We start from the raw sequence: 20,054 nt of genomic DNA, 5'->3' as shown, positions 1-20,054 counted from the left end.
TGTAGACGACACGCCTTCAGCTACATCGAATTAACAACGATTTCAAGCTGAAGCATCAACGCTAGCTGCTATATGGTTGGAAAAGATCACGTAATGTCAACAATTCTAAAACAACTGACTGTCATATTTTAAGTGCTTGCGGATAATATTAGAAATTATTCCTGATAATTTAAATTGGGGCCAATTTATCCGTTTTGTGACGGTCCTTGGTTGCCTCAAAATTCTCGGAGATGTATTACGTCTTTACAGTTAAACGAAACTTAGTTTCTCGTATATGTAATAAGTTTCCTTTAATTTACGTCTTTGTCACAAACTTTTTGTTAACAGATTACCGGTTTCGGTCTTTAATGACAATCATCGGATCTGTTTCATAAAAACATTAGGACTTTGCTTTATGAAACGATCTGATGATAGTCATTAAAGACCGAAACCGGTAAACTGTCAAGAAAAAGTTTGTGACCATGAAACTTAGTTTGTTTTTTCCCATACGCTATTCGCTTCATCTGTTTGTTAAGGATCTTCAGTGGCATGTATTATATGTTTGTTTTATGTACACAATAAACGCGTTATAAAGTAGTTACAAATATGCTTCCATGTTACGTTTTCTCTTTTTTCAGATTAGAAATAACTTTTGCAACACAAGTGAGATAAATTATCCTTTGCTGTTACGATTTCTGATATTGTTAATCCATGTGTGTCATCCTGCGTACGGAATGTGTGTGTTTACTGTCTGCAGTGTTGCCAACTGTCGTTGTGTGTTCATATTTCTTGTTTTGTTTGCGTTGTAGTGTTTATGAGTGGTTTAATAAATGTCATAAATGATAAATGTTCAGTGGTTTCGTATGTGCATGTGTTGTGTGTGTGTGTGTGTGTGTGTGTGTGTGTGTGTGTGTGTGTGTGTGTTTGCGTGTGTGTGTGTGTGTGTGTGAGAGAGAGAGAGAGAGAGAGAGAGAGAGAGAGGCGTTGGTCCATTATTTAGCCTGGTTATATTTTACATCTCTTTATATCTCTTTGTTGTAATGGCTGACATGATCAGTGAGTTTTGAGTATCTTGACTTGCTCATTAATTACTTTCTTTTTCGTTTCAAGGGCACTTTGTGCGTTAATGTTTTCCTTTAATGTATGAATTTTTTTGTAATTGCTCACTCTAATAATTTTCATGTCCTGTTCCAAACTGGATGGTTATATCCTTGTTTTATCAGGTGTCTGACAAAGGTAGAATCGCTATTTTTATACTTCCAGCTTCTTATACGTTCTTTATACCTAGTTTTGAAACTTCTGTCTCTCATTCCCACTATACTGATTTGCAGTCTTGCATTGTAACTGGTATATACACTGCAGAGCCAAAGAAACTGGTCCACCTGCCTATTGCCATGTAGGGACCCGCGAACACGCAGAAGTGCAGCAACATGACGTGGCATGGACTCGACTAATGTCTGAAGTATACTGTATGGATATGGTGTCTGTTCTTTCAGACATGTCCGACAGAACAGACACCATATCCATATAGTATATAGTTCTGGCAATACCGGCCATGACCTTCTCCTTCTGTGCGGATGCACACATATTCCGCGAACTCTTACGGGACTTGGTAAGAATTTCTTCCACGAATAATGAGTGTGTTGGGGTGGGACACTACGAATGTAGTGTGTGGACATACGAGGTGAGAATGTGGGTCTCGCGGGAGGCGTGCGGGAGATAGTCCCTGCAGTCGCACTATCCCCTGTGCTCGCAGTGGCTCAGGTGGATAGAGCGTCTGCCGTGTAAGCAGGAGATCCCGGGTTCAAGTCGCGGTCGGGGCACACATTTTATCTGTCCCCGTTGATATAAATCAACACCCTTCAGCAGCTGAAGGTATTAATATAATTCTAATGTCTGAAGTGGTGCTGGAGGGAACTGACACCAGGAATCCTGCAGGTCTCTCCATAAGTCCGTAAGAGTACAATTGGGTGGAGACCTCTTCTGAACAGCACGTTTCAAGGCATCCCAGATATGTTCAATAATGTTCATGTCTGGGGAGTTTGGTGGCCAGCGTAAGAGATTAAACTCAAGAGTGTTCCTGCAGCCACTCTGTAGCAATTCTGAACGTGTGGGGTGTCGCATTCTCCTTATGGAATTGCCGAAGTCCGTTGGAATGCACAATAGACATGACTGGATGCAGATGACCAGACAGAATGCTTATGAACGTGCCAGCTGTCAGAGTGTATCTAGACATATCAGGGGTCCCATATCTATTCAACTGCACGCACCCCACACGATTACGGAGCCTCCACGACCTTAATCCATGGATTAATGAGGTTGTATCCATGTCCGTACTCGAGCATCTGTTCGATACAATTTGAAACGAGACTCGTCCTACCAGGCAACATGTTTCCAGTCATCAACAGTCCAATGTCGGTGTTGACGGGTCCAGACGAGGTATAAAGCTTTGTGTCGTGCAGTCATCAAGGGTACACGAGTGGGCCTTCGGTTCCGAAAGCCCATATCGATGAAGTTTCGTTGAATGGTTCGCAGGCTGACACTCGCTGATGGCCCACCATTGAAATCTGCAGCAATTTGTAACTGATGTGACAAAAGTCATGGGATAGCGGTAGTATCGCGTAGACAAGATATAAAAGGGCAGTGCATTACCGGGGCTGTCATTTCTGGTCAGATGATTTATTTGAAAAGGATTCTGACGCGAATATGGCCGCACGACGTGGAATGGTAGTTAGCGCTAGACGTATGGGACATTTAATTTCTGAAATCTTTAGAGAATTCAGTATTCCCGAGATCCACAGTGTCAAGAGCGTGTCAAGAATACATGATTTCAGGCATTACCTCTCACCATGCACGAGATATGGCCGACGGTCTTCACTTAATGACCGAGAGTAGCGGCATTTGTATAGAATTGTCAGTGCTAACAGACAAGCAGCATTGCGTGGAATGACTGCATAAATCAATGTGGGACGTACGACGAACGTATCGTTCAGTACGGCGCAGTTTGGTGTTAATGGGTTATGGTAGCAGACGGCCGACGCGAGTGCCTTTGCTGACAGCACGTCATCGCCTGCAGCGCCTCTTCTGGGCTCGTGATCATATCTTTTGGACCCTAGATGGCTGGAAAACAGTGGCCTGGTCAGATGAGTCCCGATTTCAGTTGGTGAGAACTGATGGAAGGTTCGAATGTGACGCAGATCCCACGAAGCCATGGACACAATTTGTCAACGAGGCACTGTGCGAGCTGGTGGTGGCTTCATAATGGTGTGAGCTGTGTTTACATGGCATAGACTGGGTCTTCTTGTCCAACTGAACCTGTCATTGACTGAAAATGGCTATGTTCTGCTACTTTGAGATCATTTGCATTCATGGACTTCTTGTTCCCAAACAACGATGTCACTAGCCCACAACTGTTCGCGATTGGTTTGAAGAACATTCTGGACAATTCGAATGAATAATTTGGCCACCCACAATGCCCGACACGAATCCCATCGAACATTTTAGGACGTAATCGAGAGGTCAGTTCATGCATAAAATCCAGCACCGGCAACACTTTCAGAATTATCGACGGCTAAAGAGGCAGCAATGCTCAATATTCCTGCAGGGGACTTCCAGAAACTTGCTGAGTCCACGCCACACCGAGTTTCCGCACCACGCCAGGCTAAAAGAGGTCCGACACGATATTAGGAGGTATCCCATGACTTTTGTCACCTCAGGGTAGAATCGCTGAACAGAGTAAGAGGAGGAGAGTAGTCACAGAGTGGTCACCGACAGAGAGCGTGCTGCTGCGAGACTAACCTTTCCACTGCACGCACAGACAATGGTTCAATTGGCTCTCAGCACTATGGGACTTAACTGCTCAGGTCATCAGTCCCCTAGAACTCAGAACAACTTAAACCTAACTAACCTAAGGACATGACACACATCCATGCCCGAGGAAGAATTCGAACCTGCGACCGTAGCGGTCGCGCGGTTCCAGACTGTAGCGCCTAGAACCGACGCACAGACAAGAAGGGAGTGTGTGGACTCAGCGACTGGAGGCGAGGCGGCCAGTATTCTGACGGGAGCTATGCTCTTTGGTAGATTATGGTGAATGTATCTGGAGTGCATCGACCGTTAATTGGGAACACTGCAGCTGGTGGTCGATTATGTTGTGTAAGCGATCGGTACGTTAAACTTGGGAATCTTCAAAAGGCATTGTGAAGATTTATAGCAAGGTAATCGACGTTGTGTCATGTGTATGAAGTATGTATGCTGCCGTACATGTGTAACCCAGCTGCCAAAGAATACCTGCTCGCGGTCTAATAATTATTGGAGCTGGTAGTAAGTCAAGCTTCTCCGAACTTTGGGTCTTATTCATTAACACATCTTTTTTAATATTAAGACGAGAGAATGACGAGCCTAGAACTGTCAGGAACCTCAGTGGTCAAAAGGGAGGGTGGATATTAAAAAGTCACCTTAATTTTTTTTACTATATAGCTTAAGGCTAAGGACAGAATGTGTATGTATATGAAAATTGTCATTCGTCGTAATGTAGTGTCCTGCAAGCGGATCAGGATAGAAGCTGACGCTGTCTCCAGTTGTGAAGTGGCTCGTCCAACTCGTAGACCTTGGTGCATTAGAATACAAGGTGGAATATTTTCAGATAAGGAAACTCGGTGGGAAAAAGGACGAGAAACTCTGAATAATAATTGAGACTGAACAACGGTGTAGGATTGGAACCACTGTCGAATTCTACGAGGCACTAACACACTGACTATGTTGCGCAGTCCTGCTTGTACTCTGTGCAGTTGAGTGCCACGAGAAACTAGGTCCCGTCGCGGGGTCAGGGTAGCGCAGGTACAGCGTCTGAGCAGACAGATGGGAATCGGAATCTGAATCCACAGCAGTGCCGGCGGCGCTGCTCATACAGGCTTGCATCCAGCGCCTCTCACGCGATCACGAGCTGTCCTCCTGACCTCGACTCTTTCCAGAATCTTCTGTGCTGCTGGTCACGTAGCCCTCACTACCATTATCACAAAAACGCAGTTCCTCCTGCTTCCTGGCGTCCCTTAGGTTACTTCTTTACTGCAACATTACATTTACTTGCGCAACATTATACAGTTAGCTTCACACTTAAAATACTTTACGCTACTCATTCGCGACACATACGTGACAATAAGCCTGTTAATAATAACTCATTATTGAACATTCTGCAGTATAGTAACAGCAAAATATTTTTAACTTAAGCTAATTTGTTTGAAGTTAATTTCAACTTGTATTTATTAAGTTTTGGATAAATCAATTCAGAATATTTCTCATAATGAAAAGTTTGATGTTTGCGAAGATTGATAAGTTAATGTAATAACATTTGTGTACCGGTACACACAATTTGAAGTGAGCGTTCTCATGCAGTCTGCATGGTCAAGTGTACTTCTTAAGGTATCAACTTAAAGTCATTAAAAGTTATGAACACTAACAGTGATGTGGTAGAGCACGGTGTAACCGTTGAGCAATTTTATATTTACGTTGTGCTGCTGAGCGTCAAATAAAGTGCTTAAAAGTATTTCTCTGACAACCAGTAATCATCTACAACGTTCCACTTTCTAAAATCAGTGCCTAATCCCATTTCATAACACATTCGGAAGAAACAGCCAAATATTTGTGTCACCCAAGATTACAAACTAAATTACTGTTCATTTCATTCCGAGCAATTTAAGCTCTTCTTTTAGGTACCAGTCTAAGCCATACTCGTAAATCGTGACGTATACGGGAAGAAAGTATCAAATATTTGTGATAACCAAGATCATAAATTTAATTGCTACCTTTAAGCTTTGTTGTTAGGTCCCAACCTAATCACAACATCGTGATCCGAGACATATTCGAAGAAACAGCCAAATATTTGTGACAGTAGCGAAGAAGTGAATGGTTTCAGTTTCAGTCAAGAAATTCATTGCCTCACTTCTCATTGGTTACGTGAAAATATGAGGGGTGTTCAAAATAAAAGGTACGAAACAACACTGTGGCTGTAACCCTTTATTCAAAAGTAATCACCACAGGACTGAGCACAACAATCTTACTGATTCACTTGCTGAAGGATTACACGTTCCCAGGATTCCTGTGTTTGTGACAGGTCCCAGCCCTCCACTGTGCACTTCCGTTCGTCGCCCAATTTCAAGCACGCCTGAGATGCTTTTTTTTGGTTGTTATGACGTTTTGTACATTTTCATTTGAACACTCCTTATACACACATCAAAAAAAGTTTTGCATCAAATCGGTTCCCTGAACTCCCGATGATAGACGTTCACTGTGGATATTGTATCACAGACACAATGCCTTTGACTGTTCAGAGACCGCCCAAAATGTAAATAACCATGTATGAGGAGCGCATATTAGACGGAGGAGGTCCGACAGCCTATCAGTTGCAGTCATACCACCAGGTTGGTTGGTTGGTTGTTTGCGGAAGGAGACCAGACAGCGAGGTCCTCGGTCTCATCGGATTAGGGAAGGATCGGGAAGGAAGTCGGCCGTGCCCTTTCAAAGGAACCATCCCAGCATTTGCCTGAAGCGATTTAGGGAAATCACGGAAAACCTAAATCAGGATGGCCGGACGCGGGATTGAACCGTCGTCCTCCCGAATGCGAGTCCAGTGTCTAACCACAACGCCACCTCGCTCGGTCGTTCCACCAGGAAGGAGGTACATGGCTCGTGTTGTCTGTAGTTCAACCGTGCCTAGACGGCCAATAACGCGGTTCGATCGCGTACACATTGTTACTTTGTGCCAGGAAGGGCTCTCAACAAGGGAAGTGTCCAGGCGTCTCGGAGTCAACCAAAGTGATGCTGTTCGGACATGGACGAGATACAGTGAGACAGGAACTGTCGATGACATGCTTCGCTCAGGCTGCCCAAGGGCTAATACTGCAGTGGATGATCGCTACCTACGGATTAAGGCTCGGAGGAACCCTGACAGCAACGCCACTATGTTGAATAATGCTTTTCGTGCAACCAAAGGACGTTCTTTTTGCGACTCAAACTGTGCGCAATAAGTTGCACGATGCGCAACTTCACTCCCGACGTCCATGGCGAGACCCATCTTTGCAACCACGACGCCATGCAGAGCGTTACAGATGGGCCTAACAACGTGCCGAATGGACCGCTAAGGATTGGCATCACGTTCTCTTCACCGATGAGTGTAGCATATGCCTGCAACCATATCGGCAGCATATTGGCGAGGTATTCGTCTTCATAGACAACGGTTCGCGCCCCCATAGTGCACATCTTGTGAATGACTTCCTCCAGGATAACGACGTCGCTCGACTAGGGTGGCCAGCATGTTCTCCAGACATGAACCCTATCGAACATGCCTGGGATGGATTGAAAAGGTCTGTTTATGGACGACGTAACCCACTGGGACAATCTGGACCAACAGTGCCTTGATGACCTTGTGGATAGTATGCCACAACAAATACAGGCATGCATCAATGCAAGAGAACGTGTTACTGGGTATTAGCGGTACCGGTGTGTGCAGCAATCTGGTCCACCACCTATGAAGGTGTCACTGTATAGTGGTACAACAAGCAATTTGTGGTTTTCATGAGTAATAAAAAGGGCGGAAATTATGTTTGAGTTGACCTCTATTCCAATTTTCTGTACATGTTCCGGAACTCTCGGATGTGTGTATTATTCCATTGGCTACACGAAACTGACGCTTTCGTAGCAGTTTCAATGAATGTTCAAGGTTGCATACTTCACTGTAGGCTCAGTTCATACGTTTCATTAGTTTACCTAGTTGTAGAAGCCACAGTGTTATTTTTTTAAGACTGGAAAAGTGTTTCGGCGTGAAGTCAAGCGCCGGCACGCCAGGCGGGAACGTTAGAGCAGATAGGGCTATGAGACGACGTCAGCCAACTGCACGCTGACCGACCCCTCTCCAACGCGGGGGCAGCGCCCTCTACAAGGACATAAGCGCCGCGCCGCCTCACCGCGGGGAGCTGAAGACTCCTAGTTCTACGAATTCTACAGCAGCGAGTTCCAGAATAGCAAGACTAATCATTTCGCTACTGATATATAGCATTGTCTATACTGAAGAGATTTCTTATTTTATCTGTCGCCTTTGTTTGCGACACATCTGCATTTCACAAAGTTAAGTATTGTAATCATTTCACTTTGTAATAAACTTCATTAATCCGATCTGCTTGGATTGTTGTCTAGCGATACGAGAAAGCAAGTTTCCTAGGCACCCCATATTTTACGAGTAGGCAGGATACAACAAAAAGTGTGTGACACCAATAAAAATTGCAGAATATCATTTCGTTGAATGGGTTCTTCTGACCGTTATTCGTAATTTCAAAAATACCACAAATCGAAAATATGTCGACAGATTTAAGATAATGTATTCTTGTACGTAGGGATCACTGATATTCACAACGTAAGAGCCATAAACACCAAAGGACATTGATGATGGTCTGTAAATAAAAGTAATATAAGGCGGGTGTAAAACTCCCATAACTGCTGTTTGGTTAAGATGGGAAAAACGAATAACAATTTACAGAGTTTGCCTGTAACCTTTAGTACGCTGCAGACAGGCAAAAGGCGGGAGCAGTACAATAGACGAGTTGGAGAAATGAATACCTTAAGTAGAGAGCATAGCGCAGCAGTTTGGTGGGTCGCCAGATTAGTGGGCTGGCCTTGTGGAACAGCCCGCTGCGTGTGGTGCGACGTGCAGCAACCGCTGTCAGCTCGCCATACCGCTAGCCTGTTTGGCGACGGGGGCTAAGCCACGGCCCCTATGGACCAGTGCACGAGACAGGGCTTGCTGAAACCTGCACCATACACTATTCTTTGATGTTCAAACCAACCCTCGGGTTGATGGCAGCTTTAGCTGTAGTGTGCACCGTATCACTTTTAATCGACTTGTGGGTTAATATCAGGTTAATTTTTTAATTTCTCATTGGTCGAGAAATGGAAATCACAGCTAACCCTTTTGCATAATAGCCGTTCCGACTCAGACACTTGTCGTAGAGTGATACCAACTTTGCAATATCTTAGATATACCAGGCAGCCGCCCATGATTTCCGCCAGTACCCTATGCTGGCAGCAGCTCGTTCTCTGTGCCAAAATGCTGTCCGCACAGCCAGTGGTTTATGTTTTTGAAGAGGTGAAAATCAGAGGGATCCAAGTCCGGGCTGATCACACACACTGCAGCAGCTTCTCTGTTGCACCTGCAGTAGGAGACCTAGAACTAACATGAAGAAGGAAACGTATGTTAATTTATGTACGCTGCATGAACTCAGGAGAAACCCCTTAAGCCTAGTTTACACGACGACACTAGGTTGCAGGAAACTGCACTACCGGCCACTGCGCATGCGCGCCGTGCGTTTGTGCAACTCGTCGGTGAAACTAAACAGTTTCGGCGTGTTTCAACTTTGGCGACACTAGTTGCATACGTTTTGAGGTTACGTGAGTTCGTAGAATGTAGAAAAACTGAAATATGAAGTGGGGAACGGAGAATAATGCTCGCTTTTTGTATATATATATATATATATATATATATATATATATATATATATATATATATATGCTTTGCATAGGTGTTGGTGAGATTTCAGTGATGCTGATTACAAAAATAAACAACATATCGCTGCTCCTGAGACCGTCATGTGCGATCAGAACATAGATGGTTTGACAGTATCTGAGCTGCAGGGCAAAATTTATTGAATTAGGAGCACACATACAACTGAATTAAGAAAAATACAAGCAAATGTAATTCTAACTGTAGAAATGCTCTTGTCTACAAGACTAAAATCCCATCGTTCGAGTTGGCCCACTCTTTTTTTAAGGAATATTGTAGACAGGAGGGAAGGCTACACAAATCAAGAAGCTACATTCTTTATTCAATATTCATCTATTTAAAACGTCGCAGCAGTGCTCCCCATTCACATACTATGTTTGAATTTTGGAACATTGTCATCTTCAAGAGAGTAGTTTGCAGACCATTCTCTTTTTAATGCGGCCTGCTGCGAATAATTACTGCTGTTAATATTAATAATTATTACTGTTAATAATTATTGGTGTTAATAAAAAAGCGTCATCACCAACTGAAACCGCATCCTACAGCATGCCGAGTGCTCTCGATGTAGTGCATGCAATGTGATATGTAATTTCAGTTCTGGCGACAGTGCTTCATGCATTACAATGTCTTTATTCCTTATCGCATAATTAACTCTATTTAGAAGAAACGTTAACAGTTCTGGTGACATTCTAAGATAATTAAAAGAATTTTTTGGGTCTTCCATTACAAATTATTTCAGCAAGGATGCTGAGCAACCGAAGTGACTCCTTTTCTTCATCCAGTTACGAATCGAAACACGATTGTTATTTTTTTTTCTTATGCAGCGATCCCACGCAACAGGCTTTGACTCCATCACAACTCGTGCGACGTGCAGCTGCCAAAACTTTCATTTCAGACACGACTCAGGAACCCACAAAACGACGAAACTGAAGTATATACTGGTTTCGCCGTGTCTACAGTCAAATATGAGACCATTTACGTGCAACTCATTCCACGCAACGTGTGGCGCAATCAAAAGTCGTCGTGTAAATTAGGCTTTAGCAGCAATCCACGTATGGCGGGAGACATTATTTTCTAGGTATCTGCAAGTGTTCATTACGTGCTCACAACTGAAAAGTGAGACGTCACGCCATAGATGGACATACTAAAGACACTGTGCAACAAATCTGCACAATACTTCACTAGATTTTTGCTGTGGTTTTAATTTCTCGAACGATCGGAGGTTGAAACGAAAATGGCCCTCGTAAATCGTGGCGCAGCAGGTCTTTAAATCTTCTCTGAGTCACTTACATTTCCTTTGAAACCGCTCACTATTCGTCTGCGCTGCACCTTCGTCAATAACGGCAGGCAAATCCAACATGTCTAACCTAAATCCGAATATCTGTAGTGAAGTTTGCATGTTGAATAAAGTGTGCGCACGCCGTGGTTCGTAACTAGTTTACGTTTTTTTCATAGACAAATGGCATACACTCCTGGAAATTGAAATAAGAACACCGTGAATTCATTGTCCTAGGAAGGGGAAACTTTATTGACACATTCCTGGGGTCAGATACATCACATGATCACACTGACAGAACCACAGGCACATAGACACAGGCAACAGAGCATGCACAATGTCGGCACTAGTACTGTGTATATCCATCTTTCGCAGCAATGCAGGCTGCTATTCTCCCATGGAGACGATCGTAGAGATGCTGGATGTAGTCCTGTGGAACGGCTTGCCATGCCATTTCCACCTGGCGCCTCAGTTGGACCAGCGTTCGTGCTGGACGTGCAGACCGCGTGAGACGACGCTTCATCCAGTCCCAAACATGCTCAATGGGGGACAGATCCGGAGATCTTGCTGGCCAGGGTAGTTGACTTACACCTTCTAGAGCACGTTGGGTGGCACGGGATACATGCGGACGTGCATTGTCCTGTTGGAACAGCAAGTTCCCTTGCCGGTCTAGGAATGGTAGAACGATGCGTTCGATGACGGTTTGAATGTACCGTGCACTATTCAGTGTCCCCTCGACGATCACCAGTGGTGTACGACCAGTGTAGGAGATCGCTCCCCACACCATGATGCCGGGTGTTGGCCCTGTGTGCCTCGGTCGTATGCAGTCCTGATTGTGGCGCTCACCTGCACGGCGCCAAACACGCATACGACCATCATTGGCACCAAGGCAGAAGCGACTCTCACCGCTGAAGACGACACGTCTCCAATCGTCCCTCCATTCACGCCTGTCGCGACACCACTGGAGGCGAGCTGCACGATGTTGGGGCGTGAGCGGAAGACGGCCTAACGGTGTGCGGGACCGTAGCCCAGCTTCATGGAGACGGTTGCGAATGGTCCTCGCCGATACCCCAGGAGCAACAGTGTCCCTAATTTGCTGGGAAGTGGCGGTGCGGTCCCCTACGGCACTGCGTAGGATCCTACGGTCTTGGTGTGCATCCGTGCGTCGCTGCGGTCCGGTCCCAGGTCGACGGGCACGTGCACCTTCCGCCGACCACTGGCGACAACATCGATGTACTGTGGAGACCTCACGCCCCACGTGTTGAGCAATTCGGCGGTACGTCCACCCGGCCTCCCGCATGCCCACTATACGCCCTCGCTCAAAGTCCGTCAACTGCACATACGGTTCACGTTCACGCTGTCGCGGCATGCTACCAGTGTTAAAGACTGCGATGGAGCTCCGTATGCCACGGCAAACTGGCTGACACTGACGGCGGCGGTGCACAAATGCTGCGCAGCTAGCGCCATTCGACGGCCAACACCGCGGTTCCTGGTGTGTCCGCTGTGCCGTGCGTGTGATCATTGCTTGTACAGCCCTCTCGCAGTGTCCGGAGCAAGTATGGTGGGTCTGACACACCGGTGTCAATGTGTTCTTATTTCCATTTCCAGGAGTGTATGTGCAACGGTATAAAAAAGAAGCCGAAGAACAAAAAAGACAACACGCATTTCAGACACCTAATTGAATGTGTCTCCAGCAGAGTTCCAGCCGTCATAAACACGAAAGATGGACACAACCCACGTAAATATCGACTTATAGATTGCCGGATACTTTTGCTCCAGATAGTGTGAGAGGTTCAATGCTCTCTGTTGCATGTCTCCTCTCATTTTCATCAATTTTATTAATGTTCTATGTCATTTAACGGTAGTAACAGACCGAATAAGGTTATCGTAATGAGAGTATTTGTACTGAGTGCTCAAAAAATACTTTTCACTTGATTCCTATACATGTTGTTTTACTTCCCTGGGAGGCCTGTGCGAGGCGAGCATCGGAGGACGCGGCACACTGCGTTTCCGGTCGGGGGCTGCACTTCCCTGAATTCTGAGGGCTTCGTACAATAGGCTTAAGCGCCTGGCGGAACGACTAACGTCGTTAGAGTTTCGCCCATTGTATGCAGGGCGAAACGACCTGCGAGACGTCTGAGTGTCGCCACAGTTTATGTGTTTACCGTTCTGGTGCGTCCGGCACGAAGATGTGTGGCGCCGACTGACTGCATTGTCCTCTTTATTCTGAGAATATTTGTGGTCTGTGCCCTGCTGGGTGCGACTGTCTGGCGCCGGATGACCGGTGGTCTAGGCAAGTTGTTTTCGTAGCCGGTCAAACGGCAAGTTCAGTGCCCTCAGCTGAATAGCAGAGGCTTGATTGGTCAACTTAAACTGAGGCTAGTCGACATCATAAAGCTCTGCTAGAAACTGGAGGGAACGGTCGCTATTGACGCGAATGATGTTCTGAGACACTGTGGGGGAATTTTGGAATCAGAACTGAATGCTGATTCGCAGTTTTCGAGGAGAGTAGGGGGTAGAGCAATGTTAGCTTCGCTCTTGCGTTGTGGGGGCAGTGGATTCGGGATCTGATCTTCCTCGGAGTCGGACGGTCATGCGACTTGGTCGCTCGTTTTCGGAAGAACTTAGCATTCTCGGACAGCCTTCGCGGCCAGGGGTTGACATAGAGTTGCTGCACTGCAGAAGTCGGCACCTAACATCATCAGGACGCTGCCTACCGACGACGGGCTGCAGATTTCAGTACTGGTACAGTATTTTGCGGCTCCGGCATTGCAGGACCTTATCAGTTTTATACTGAATTCCTTAGCAGCACACGCGCTCGCTTTGCTACAAGTCCACCTTGCTTGTTTCTCCATGTAATCCCATTTGAGCTCTCACTGCTAATTGCGATACTGCTATATAGTCGGTAAGTTAATATTTGATTCATTAGGACATCCAGTCATTATCGTCAATCTATTGCATCAAAGAGAGTAGGAGCACCTTGTTCTCGAGCCAACTCTTATTCTCATAATATTTCAGTATACCCTATGCTTTAACCTACTGTGTGTGTCGACAATCATGCGCATTTATGTTTTGATATATAATAAATCTCACTGTGATATTTAATCCGCATATCATTTCGTAGATATAGGCAGAATCCCATTTCCTGTTGTTTATTATGATAAATATATACTAAGATGGTATCTGTTCTTTCGGACATGTCCGAAAGAAGAGATACCATCTTAGTATATATATAGTTAAGGCTCACCGGCCACTTGGCCATCTTCTTCTTCTGTGCGAATGCACAAACAGTGCCCGAACTCTTACGGGAATCGGCAACGCGCCGCGAGTAATGAGTATAGTGGGCGGGGGCACTACGAATGTAGTGCGGGACAATACGTTGTGAATGTGGGTTTCGCGGGAGGCGTGCCAGAGATAAATCCCTGCAGTCGCGCTATGCTCTGTGTCCTCGGGGGCTCAGGTGGCTTGCCAGCACGGTAGCTCAGCGTGTTCGGTCAGAGGGTTAGCAGGCCTCTGTAATAAAAAAAAAAACTGATTTAGTCGATCAACAACGAACTTAAACGGATGTCTTACGACGTCTGCCTCGAGCAGATGAAACGAAGGAAAGCGAACAAAATGAGATTAAAAAAAAAATAGTTATCGGTAGAGCGTCTGCCATGTAAGCAGGAGATCCCGGGTTCGAGTCCCGGTCGGGGCACACATTTTCATCTGTCCCCGTTGACGTATGTCTACGCCTGTAAGCAGCTAAGGGTGTTCATTTCATTGTACTTTATTATGATAAAGTTCTCTTTTTTATATACACTGCTGGAAATTGAAATAAGAACACCGTGAATTCATTGTCCCAGGCAGGGGAAACGTTATTGACACATTCCTGGGGTCAGATACATCACATGATCACACTGACAGAACCACAGGCACATAGACACAGGCAACAGAGCACGCACAATGTCGGCACTAGTACAGTGTATATCCACCTTTCGCAGCAATGCAGGCTGCTATTCTCCCATGGAGACGATCGTAGAGATGCTGGATGTAGTCCTGTGGAACGGCTTGCCATGCCATTTCCACCTGGCGCCTCAGTTGGACCAGCGTTCGTGCTGGACGTGCAGACCGCGTGAGACGACGCTTCATCCAGTCCCAAACATGCTCAATGGGGGACAGATCCGGAGATCTTGCTGGCCAGGGTAGTTGACTTACACCTTCTAGAGCACGTTGGGTGGCACGGGATACATGCGGACGTGCATTGTCCTGTTGGAACAGCAAGTTCCCTTGCCGGTCTAGGAATGGTAGAACGATGGGTTCGATGACGGTTTGGATGTACCGTGCACTATTCAGTGTCCCCTCGACGATCACCAGTGGTGTACGGCCAGTGTAGGAGATCGCTCCCCACACCATGATGCCGGGTGTTGGCCCTGTGTGCCTCGGTCGTATGCAGTCCTGATTGTGGCGCTCACCTGCACGGCGCCAAACACGCATACGACCATCATTGGCACCAAGGCAGAAGCGACTCTCATCGCTGAAGACGACACGTCTCCATTCGTCCCTCCATTCACACCTGTCGCGACACCACTGGAGGCGGGCTGCACGATGTTGGGGCGTGAGCGGAAGACGGCCTAACGGTGTGCGGGACCGTAGCCCAGCTTCATGGAGATGGTTGCGAATGGTCCTCGCCGATACCCCAGGAGCAACAGTGTCCCTAATTTGCTGGGAAGTGGCGGTGCGGTCCCCTACGGCACTGCGTAGGATCCTACGGTCTTGGCGTGCATCCGTGCGTCGCTGCGGTCCGGTCCCAGGTCGACGGGCACGTGCACCTTCCGCCGACCACTGGCGACAACATCGATGTACTGTGGAGACCTCACGCCCTACGTGTTGAGCAATTCGGCGGTACGTCCACCCGGCCTCCCGCATGCCCACTATACGCCCTCGCTCAAAGTCCGTCAACTGCACATACGGTTCACGTCCACGCTGTCGCGGCATGCTACCAGTGTTAAAGATGCGATGGAGCTCCGTATGCCACGGCAAACTGGCTGACACTGACGGCGGCGGTGCACAAATGCTGCGCAGCTAGCGCCATTCGACGGCCAACACCGCGGTTCCTGGTGTGTCCGCTGTGCCGTGCGTGTGATCATTGCTTGTACAGCCCTCTCGCAGTGTCCGGAGCAAGTATGGTGGGTCTGACACACCGGTGTCAATGTGTTCTTTTTTCCATTTCCAGGAGTGTAGATTACGATTTTAATTTAATTATTGTGAGTGTGCACTCCTTATTTTACCAACTAGCAGAGTCCACCATCATTTCCTTCCGTTACCGTTGTGCGCATAATTAACTAGCTGGTGGATAAGGAGGGGATCGAGTGCATGTCTCGTTCGTCTGAACTAAAGAGGTACAAACTCTTCTCCACCCCGGCACCTCGCAAGTGTACACCGCGCCGTTGTTTAGCAGTTACGATTATACCGTCTAACCTCTGTTGTGATCATATGAAGGCCCCCTCATTCGTAGACGTCAGTGAGGCGTGCACGAGAGCCAGTGGGCAGTGCTTACCCTCGGTGCGGCGGCCCCAGCCGGTGATCACGCAGGCGGCGCCGGGCGGCGGGTGGGCGGCGCGCAGGCGCGGCACGCAGACGACGTCGATGTGCGGCCGGCGGCGGGCGGGCGCGCGCAGCCGCAGCAGCGCGATGTCGTGCGCCAGGCTGCGGTTGTCGAAGCCCGGGTACAGCGCCGCGCCCGCCACCTCGTGCTCCTCGTGGCGCAGCGGCTCGCCGCCGTCCGTCACGTCGAACTCCCCGAGGCGCACCTTCAGCCGCGACACGGCCCCGCGCTGCACGCTGCGGCCGCAACACACACCGCATTGTTCGGGGTGTCTCAAAGACATTCAGCCACTTTCACAAGGTTGTAAAACATCAATGAAGACAGCAACTTGGGGTTGATTTTAATGTTCGCATCGGAGCTAAAAGCTTACGTCAGCGTCAGCTGTAAGTTACCCATTCATGTGATTGCCGATAATGGCCTTCCTGGTGCACGTATCTCTCTCGTTCGCTCATTCATCGCCCAGTGCGTGTCGAGTGGAAATAGAGATGCCACAGCAACAAAGGCATTTCGGATACTGCGTTTCAACAGGTACAATTCACTTCCAGCTGTGCAGACAGTAGAGCACTTCACTGTACCTTCAGAGCCGGGAGCACGCACATATCGTACTATTTCCCTCTAAAGTCACCACATTTCATGTGGACGGTTGTGAAAGATATGCACCCCCCCTTCCAACAACTTTGGCTGAACTGGAATGCTGCAGCAACAGCTATGGATGCAATAAGTCCAGTCATGCTTGTAAAAATAACGACCCACTTCGTCCTAAACGTAATTGTAGAAAGTACACCAAACTTAGACCGCCCGGTTGGCCGTGCGGTCTAACGCACGGCTTTCCGGGCGGGAAGGAGCGCCTGGTCCCCGGCACGAATCCGCCCGGCGGATTTGTGTCGAGGTCCGGTGAACCGGCCAGTCTGTGCATGTTTTTTGGCGGTTTTCAATTTGCCTCGCTGAATGCGGGCTGGTTCCCCTTATTCCTTATTGCACTATGTCCACGATTGCTGCGCAAACAAGTTCTCCACGTACGCGTACCCCACCATTACTCTACCAGGCAAACATAGGGGTTACACTCATCTGGAGTGAGACGTTCCCTGGGGGGTCCACCGGGTGCAGAACCGCACAATAAACCTGGGTTCGGTGTGCGGTGGTGGAGGGGTGAGTGAACTGCGGTAGTCGTCGTGGGGTTGTGGACCACTGCGGCTTCGGCGGGGTCGGAGCCTCTCCGTCGTTTCTAGGTCCCGGGTTAACATACAATACAATACACCAAACTTACATACACGTGATGGTTATGACTAAAATGCACGTATTCACAGAAGTAATTGTCATATGGCAGCGTAACTTCGTAGATATTGTAATGTATTATTGCGGAACTGATTTATGCTGGAAAAAAATACTTCCAGTTTTGGCCACCAGGTGCAATACGGCGCTGTGAATGCAAGATAGTCGTATAGGAAAGTTCTCATATGTAATGGATTAGAAACGGGTGTAGAGACAAAAGACCAAACAATTGAGGAAAGCATAACGATGATCTTAAACGCCGCTTATACAATTTGTTCAATATGAGCACTGGGAACGTCATGAGATGCTGTATAGCGCCAGTGGTGGCCAAAATTGGAACTAATTATTTCTCAGCGTGGATCGGTTCCACATTAATGCATATAAACATATACGAGGTTTCGCTCCCATACGATAATTGCAGTCAACGCAGAGCCTCAATGGGTGGTTCCACTTTAATTATTACCACCTGCTACATAGATGTAAAAGATACGTTCTTGCAGATGTGGATGACTGTTAAAATTTGTTTCCTACGAGTAAATTAAGAGTTACTCAACTTTTCATGTTCAACATACAGTTTTGTCAAACGGGATAACATTTTTTCTCTTATGGTGGTGTGCAAGTAAGGAGGAAGATGTTGTCTTGTTGCTGTGGTCTTTAGTCCAAAGACTCGTTTCATGCTACTCTATCTTGAACAAGCCTCTTCATCTCCGAATAACTACTGCAGCCTCCATCCTTCTGAATGTGCTTATTGTATTCATCTCTTGGTCTCCCTCTACGATTTTTACTCTCCGTGTTTCCCTCCAATAGTAAATTGGTGATCCCTTGATGCCTCAGATTGTACCCTGCCAATTGATCGCTTCTTCTAGTCAAGTTGTGCCACAAATTCCACTTCTTCCCAATTCTATAAATACCTCCTCATTAGTTACGTGATCTACCCATCTAATCTTCACCATTCTTCTGTAGCACCACATTTCAAAAGCTTCCATTCTCTCCTTCTCTACGCTGATTTTCGTCCATTAATCACTTCCATACATGGCTACATAGCATACAAATACTTTCAGAAATGACTTTGTGAGACTTAAATGTATTGTATTGTATGGAACTGGGGACCAAGAAACGACGAAGAGGCTTCGCCCCCGCCGTAGCCAGCAGTGGTTCACAACCCCACAACAGGCTACAGCAGTCCACTCACCCCACCGCAGCCCTACACCGAACCCAGGGTTATTGTGCGGTTCGGCCCCCAGTGGATCCCTCCGGGAACGTCTCACATCAGACGAGTGTAACCATTATGTTTGTGTGATAGAGTAATTATGGAGTATGCGTACGTGGAGAAAGTGTTTGCGCAACAATCGCTGACATAGTCTAACTGGGGCGGAATAAGGGGAACCAGCCCGCATTCGCCGATGCAGATGGAAAACCTCCTTAAAAACCATCCACAGACTGGCCCGCACACCGGACCTCGAAACTAATCCGCCGGGAGGATTCGTGCCGGGGACCGGCACGACTTCCCACCCGGAAAGCGGGCGGGCCACTTAAATCTATACTCGATATTAACAAATTTCATTTCTTCAGAAACGCTTTCCTTGCCATACCCAGTCTACATTTCATATCCTCTCTACTTCGACCATCATCAGTCATTTTGCTGACCAAATAGGAAAACTCATCCACTACTTTAAGTGTCTCATTTCGTCATCTAATTCCCTCACATCACCTGATTTAATTAGACTACATTGCATTAGCCTCGTTTCAAGACACTGTCCATTTAGCTCAACTGTTCTTTCAAGTACTTTGCTGTCTCTGACAGAATTACAATGTCATCGGCAGACCTAAAGGTTTTTCATTTCTTCTCCCTGGATCTTCATTCCTACTCCAAATTTTTCTTTTGTCTCCTTTACTGCTTGCTCAATATACAAATTGAATAACATCAGGGATAGGCTACATCCCTGTCTAACTCCTTTCTCAATCACTGCTTCCCTGTCATGCCCCTCGACTCTTACAACTGCCATATGGTTTGTGTACAAGTTGTAAATAGCCTTTCGCTCCCTGCGTTATACTCCTGCTACCTTAATAATATAAAAGAGTATTCCAGGTTCAAAATGGTTCAAATGGCTCTGAGCACTATGGGACTTAACTTCTGAGGTCATCAGTCCCCTAGAACTTAGAACTACTTAAACCTAACTAATCCAAGGCATCACACACATCCATGGTACCCTGTGCAAAGCTTTCTCTCCCCAAGCCCTTGATTGGTTACGGAAGGGAGACTGCGGCGTGGCGGCGACGGACTCAGGAATGCTATTTCACCATTCTCCGGGGATGTACCATGATGCCGTATTCGCCAGACCGCCAGGAGGTGGTGAATAGTGTCAAGGCACAGCTCACGTCCCTATATC

General features: G+C 47.0%; 1 protein-coding gene across 1 annotated transcript in view; it reads right to left on the bottom strand.

The window, feature by feature from the left end:
- LOC126174788 (tryptase beta-2-like) overlaps window positions 1-20,054 on the bottom strand; it is a 401,540-nt gene that overhangs the window by 9,983 nt on the left and 371,503 nt on the right. Inside the window, exon 6 of the mRNA XM_049921154.1 lies at window positions 16,345-16,628. Within this exon, the coding sequence (XP_049777111.1) occupies window positions 16,345-16,628 (284 nt within the window). The remainder of the gene's footprint in view (window positions 1-16,344; window positions 16,629-20,054) is intronic.

This window comes from Schistocerca cancellata, chromosome 3, assembly GCF_023864275.1.
Source record: "Schistocerca cancellata isolate TAMUIC-IGC-003103 chromosome 3, iqSchCanc2.1, whole genome shotgun sequence".
Lineage (NCBI taxonomy): Eukaryota > Metazoa > Arthropoda > Insecta > Orthoptera > Acrididae > Schistocerca > Schistocerca cancellata.
Note: the sequence above shows the minus strand (reverse complement) of the source record. Positions and strands in the feature narration are given on the sequence as shown.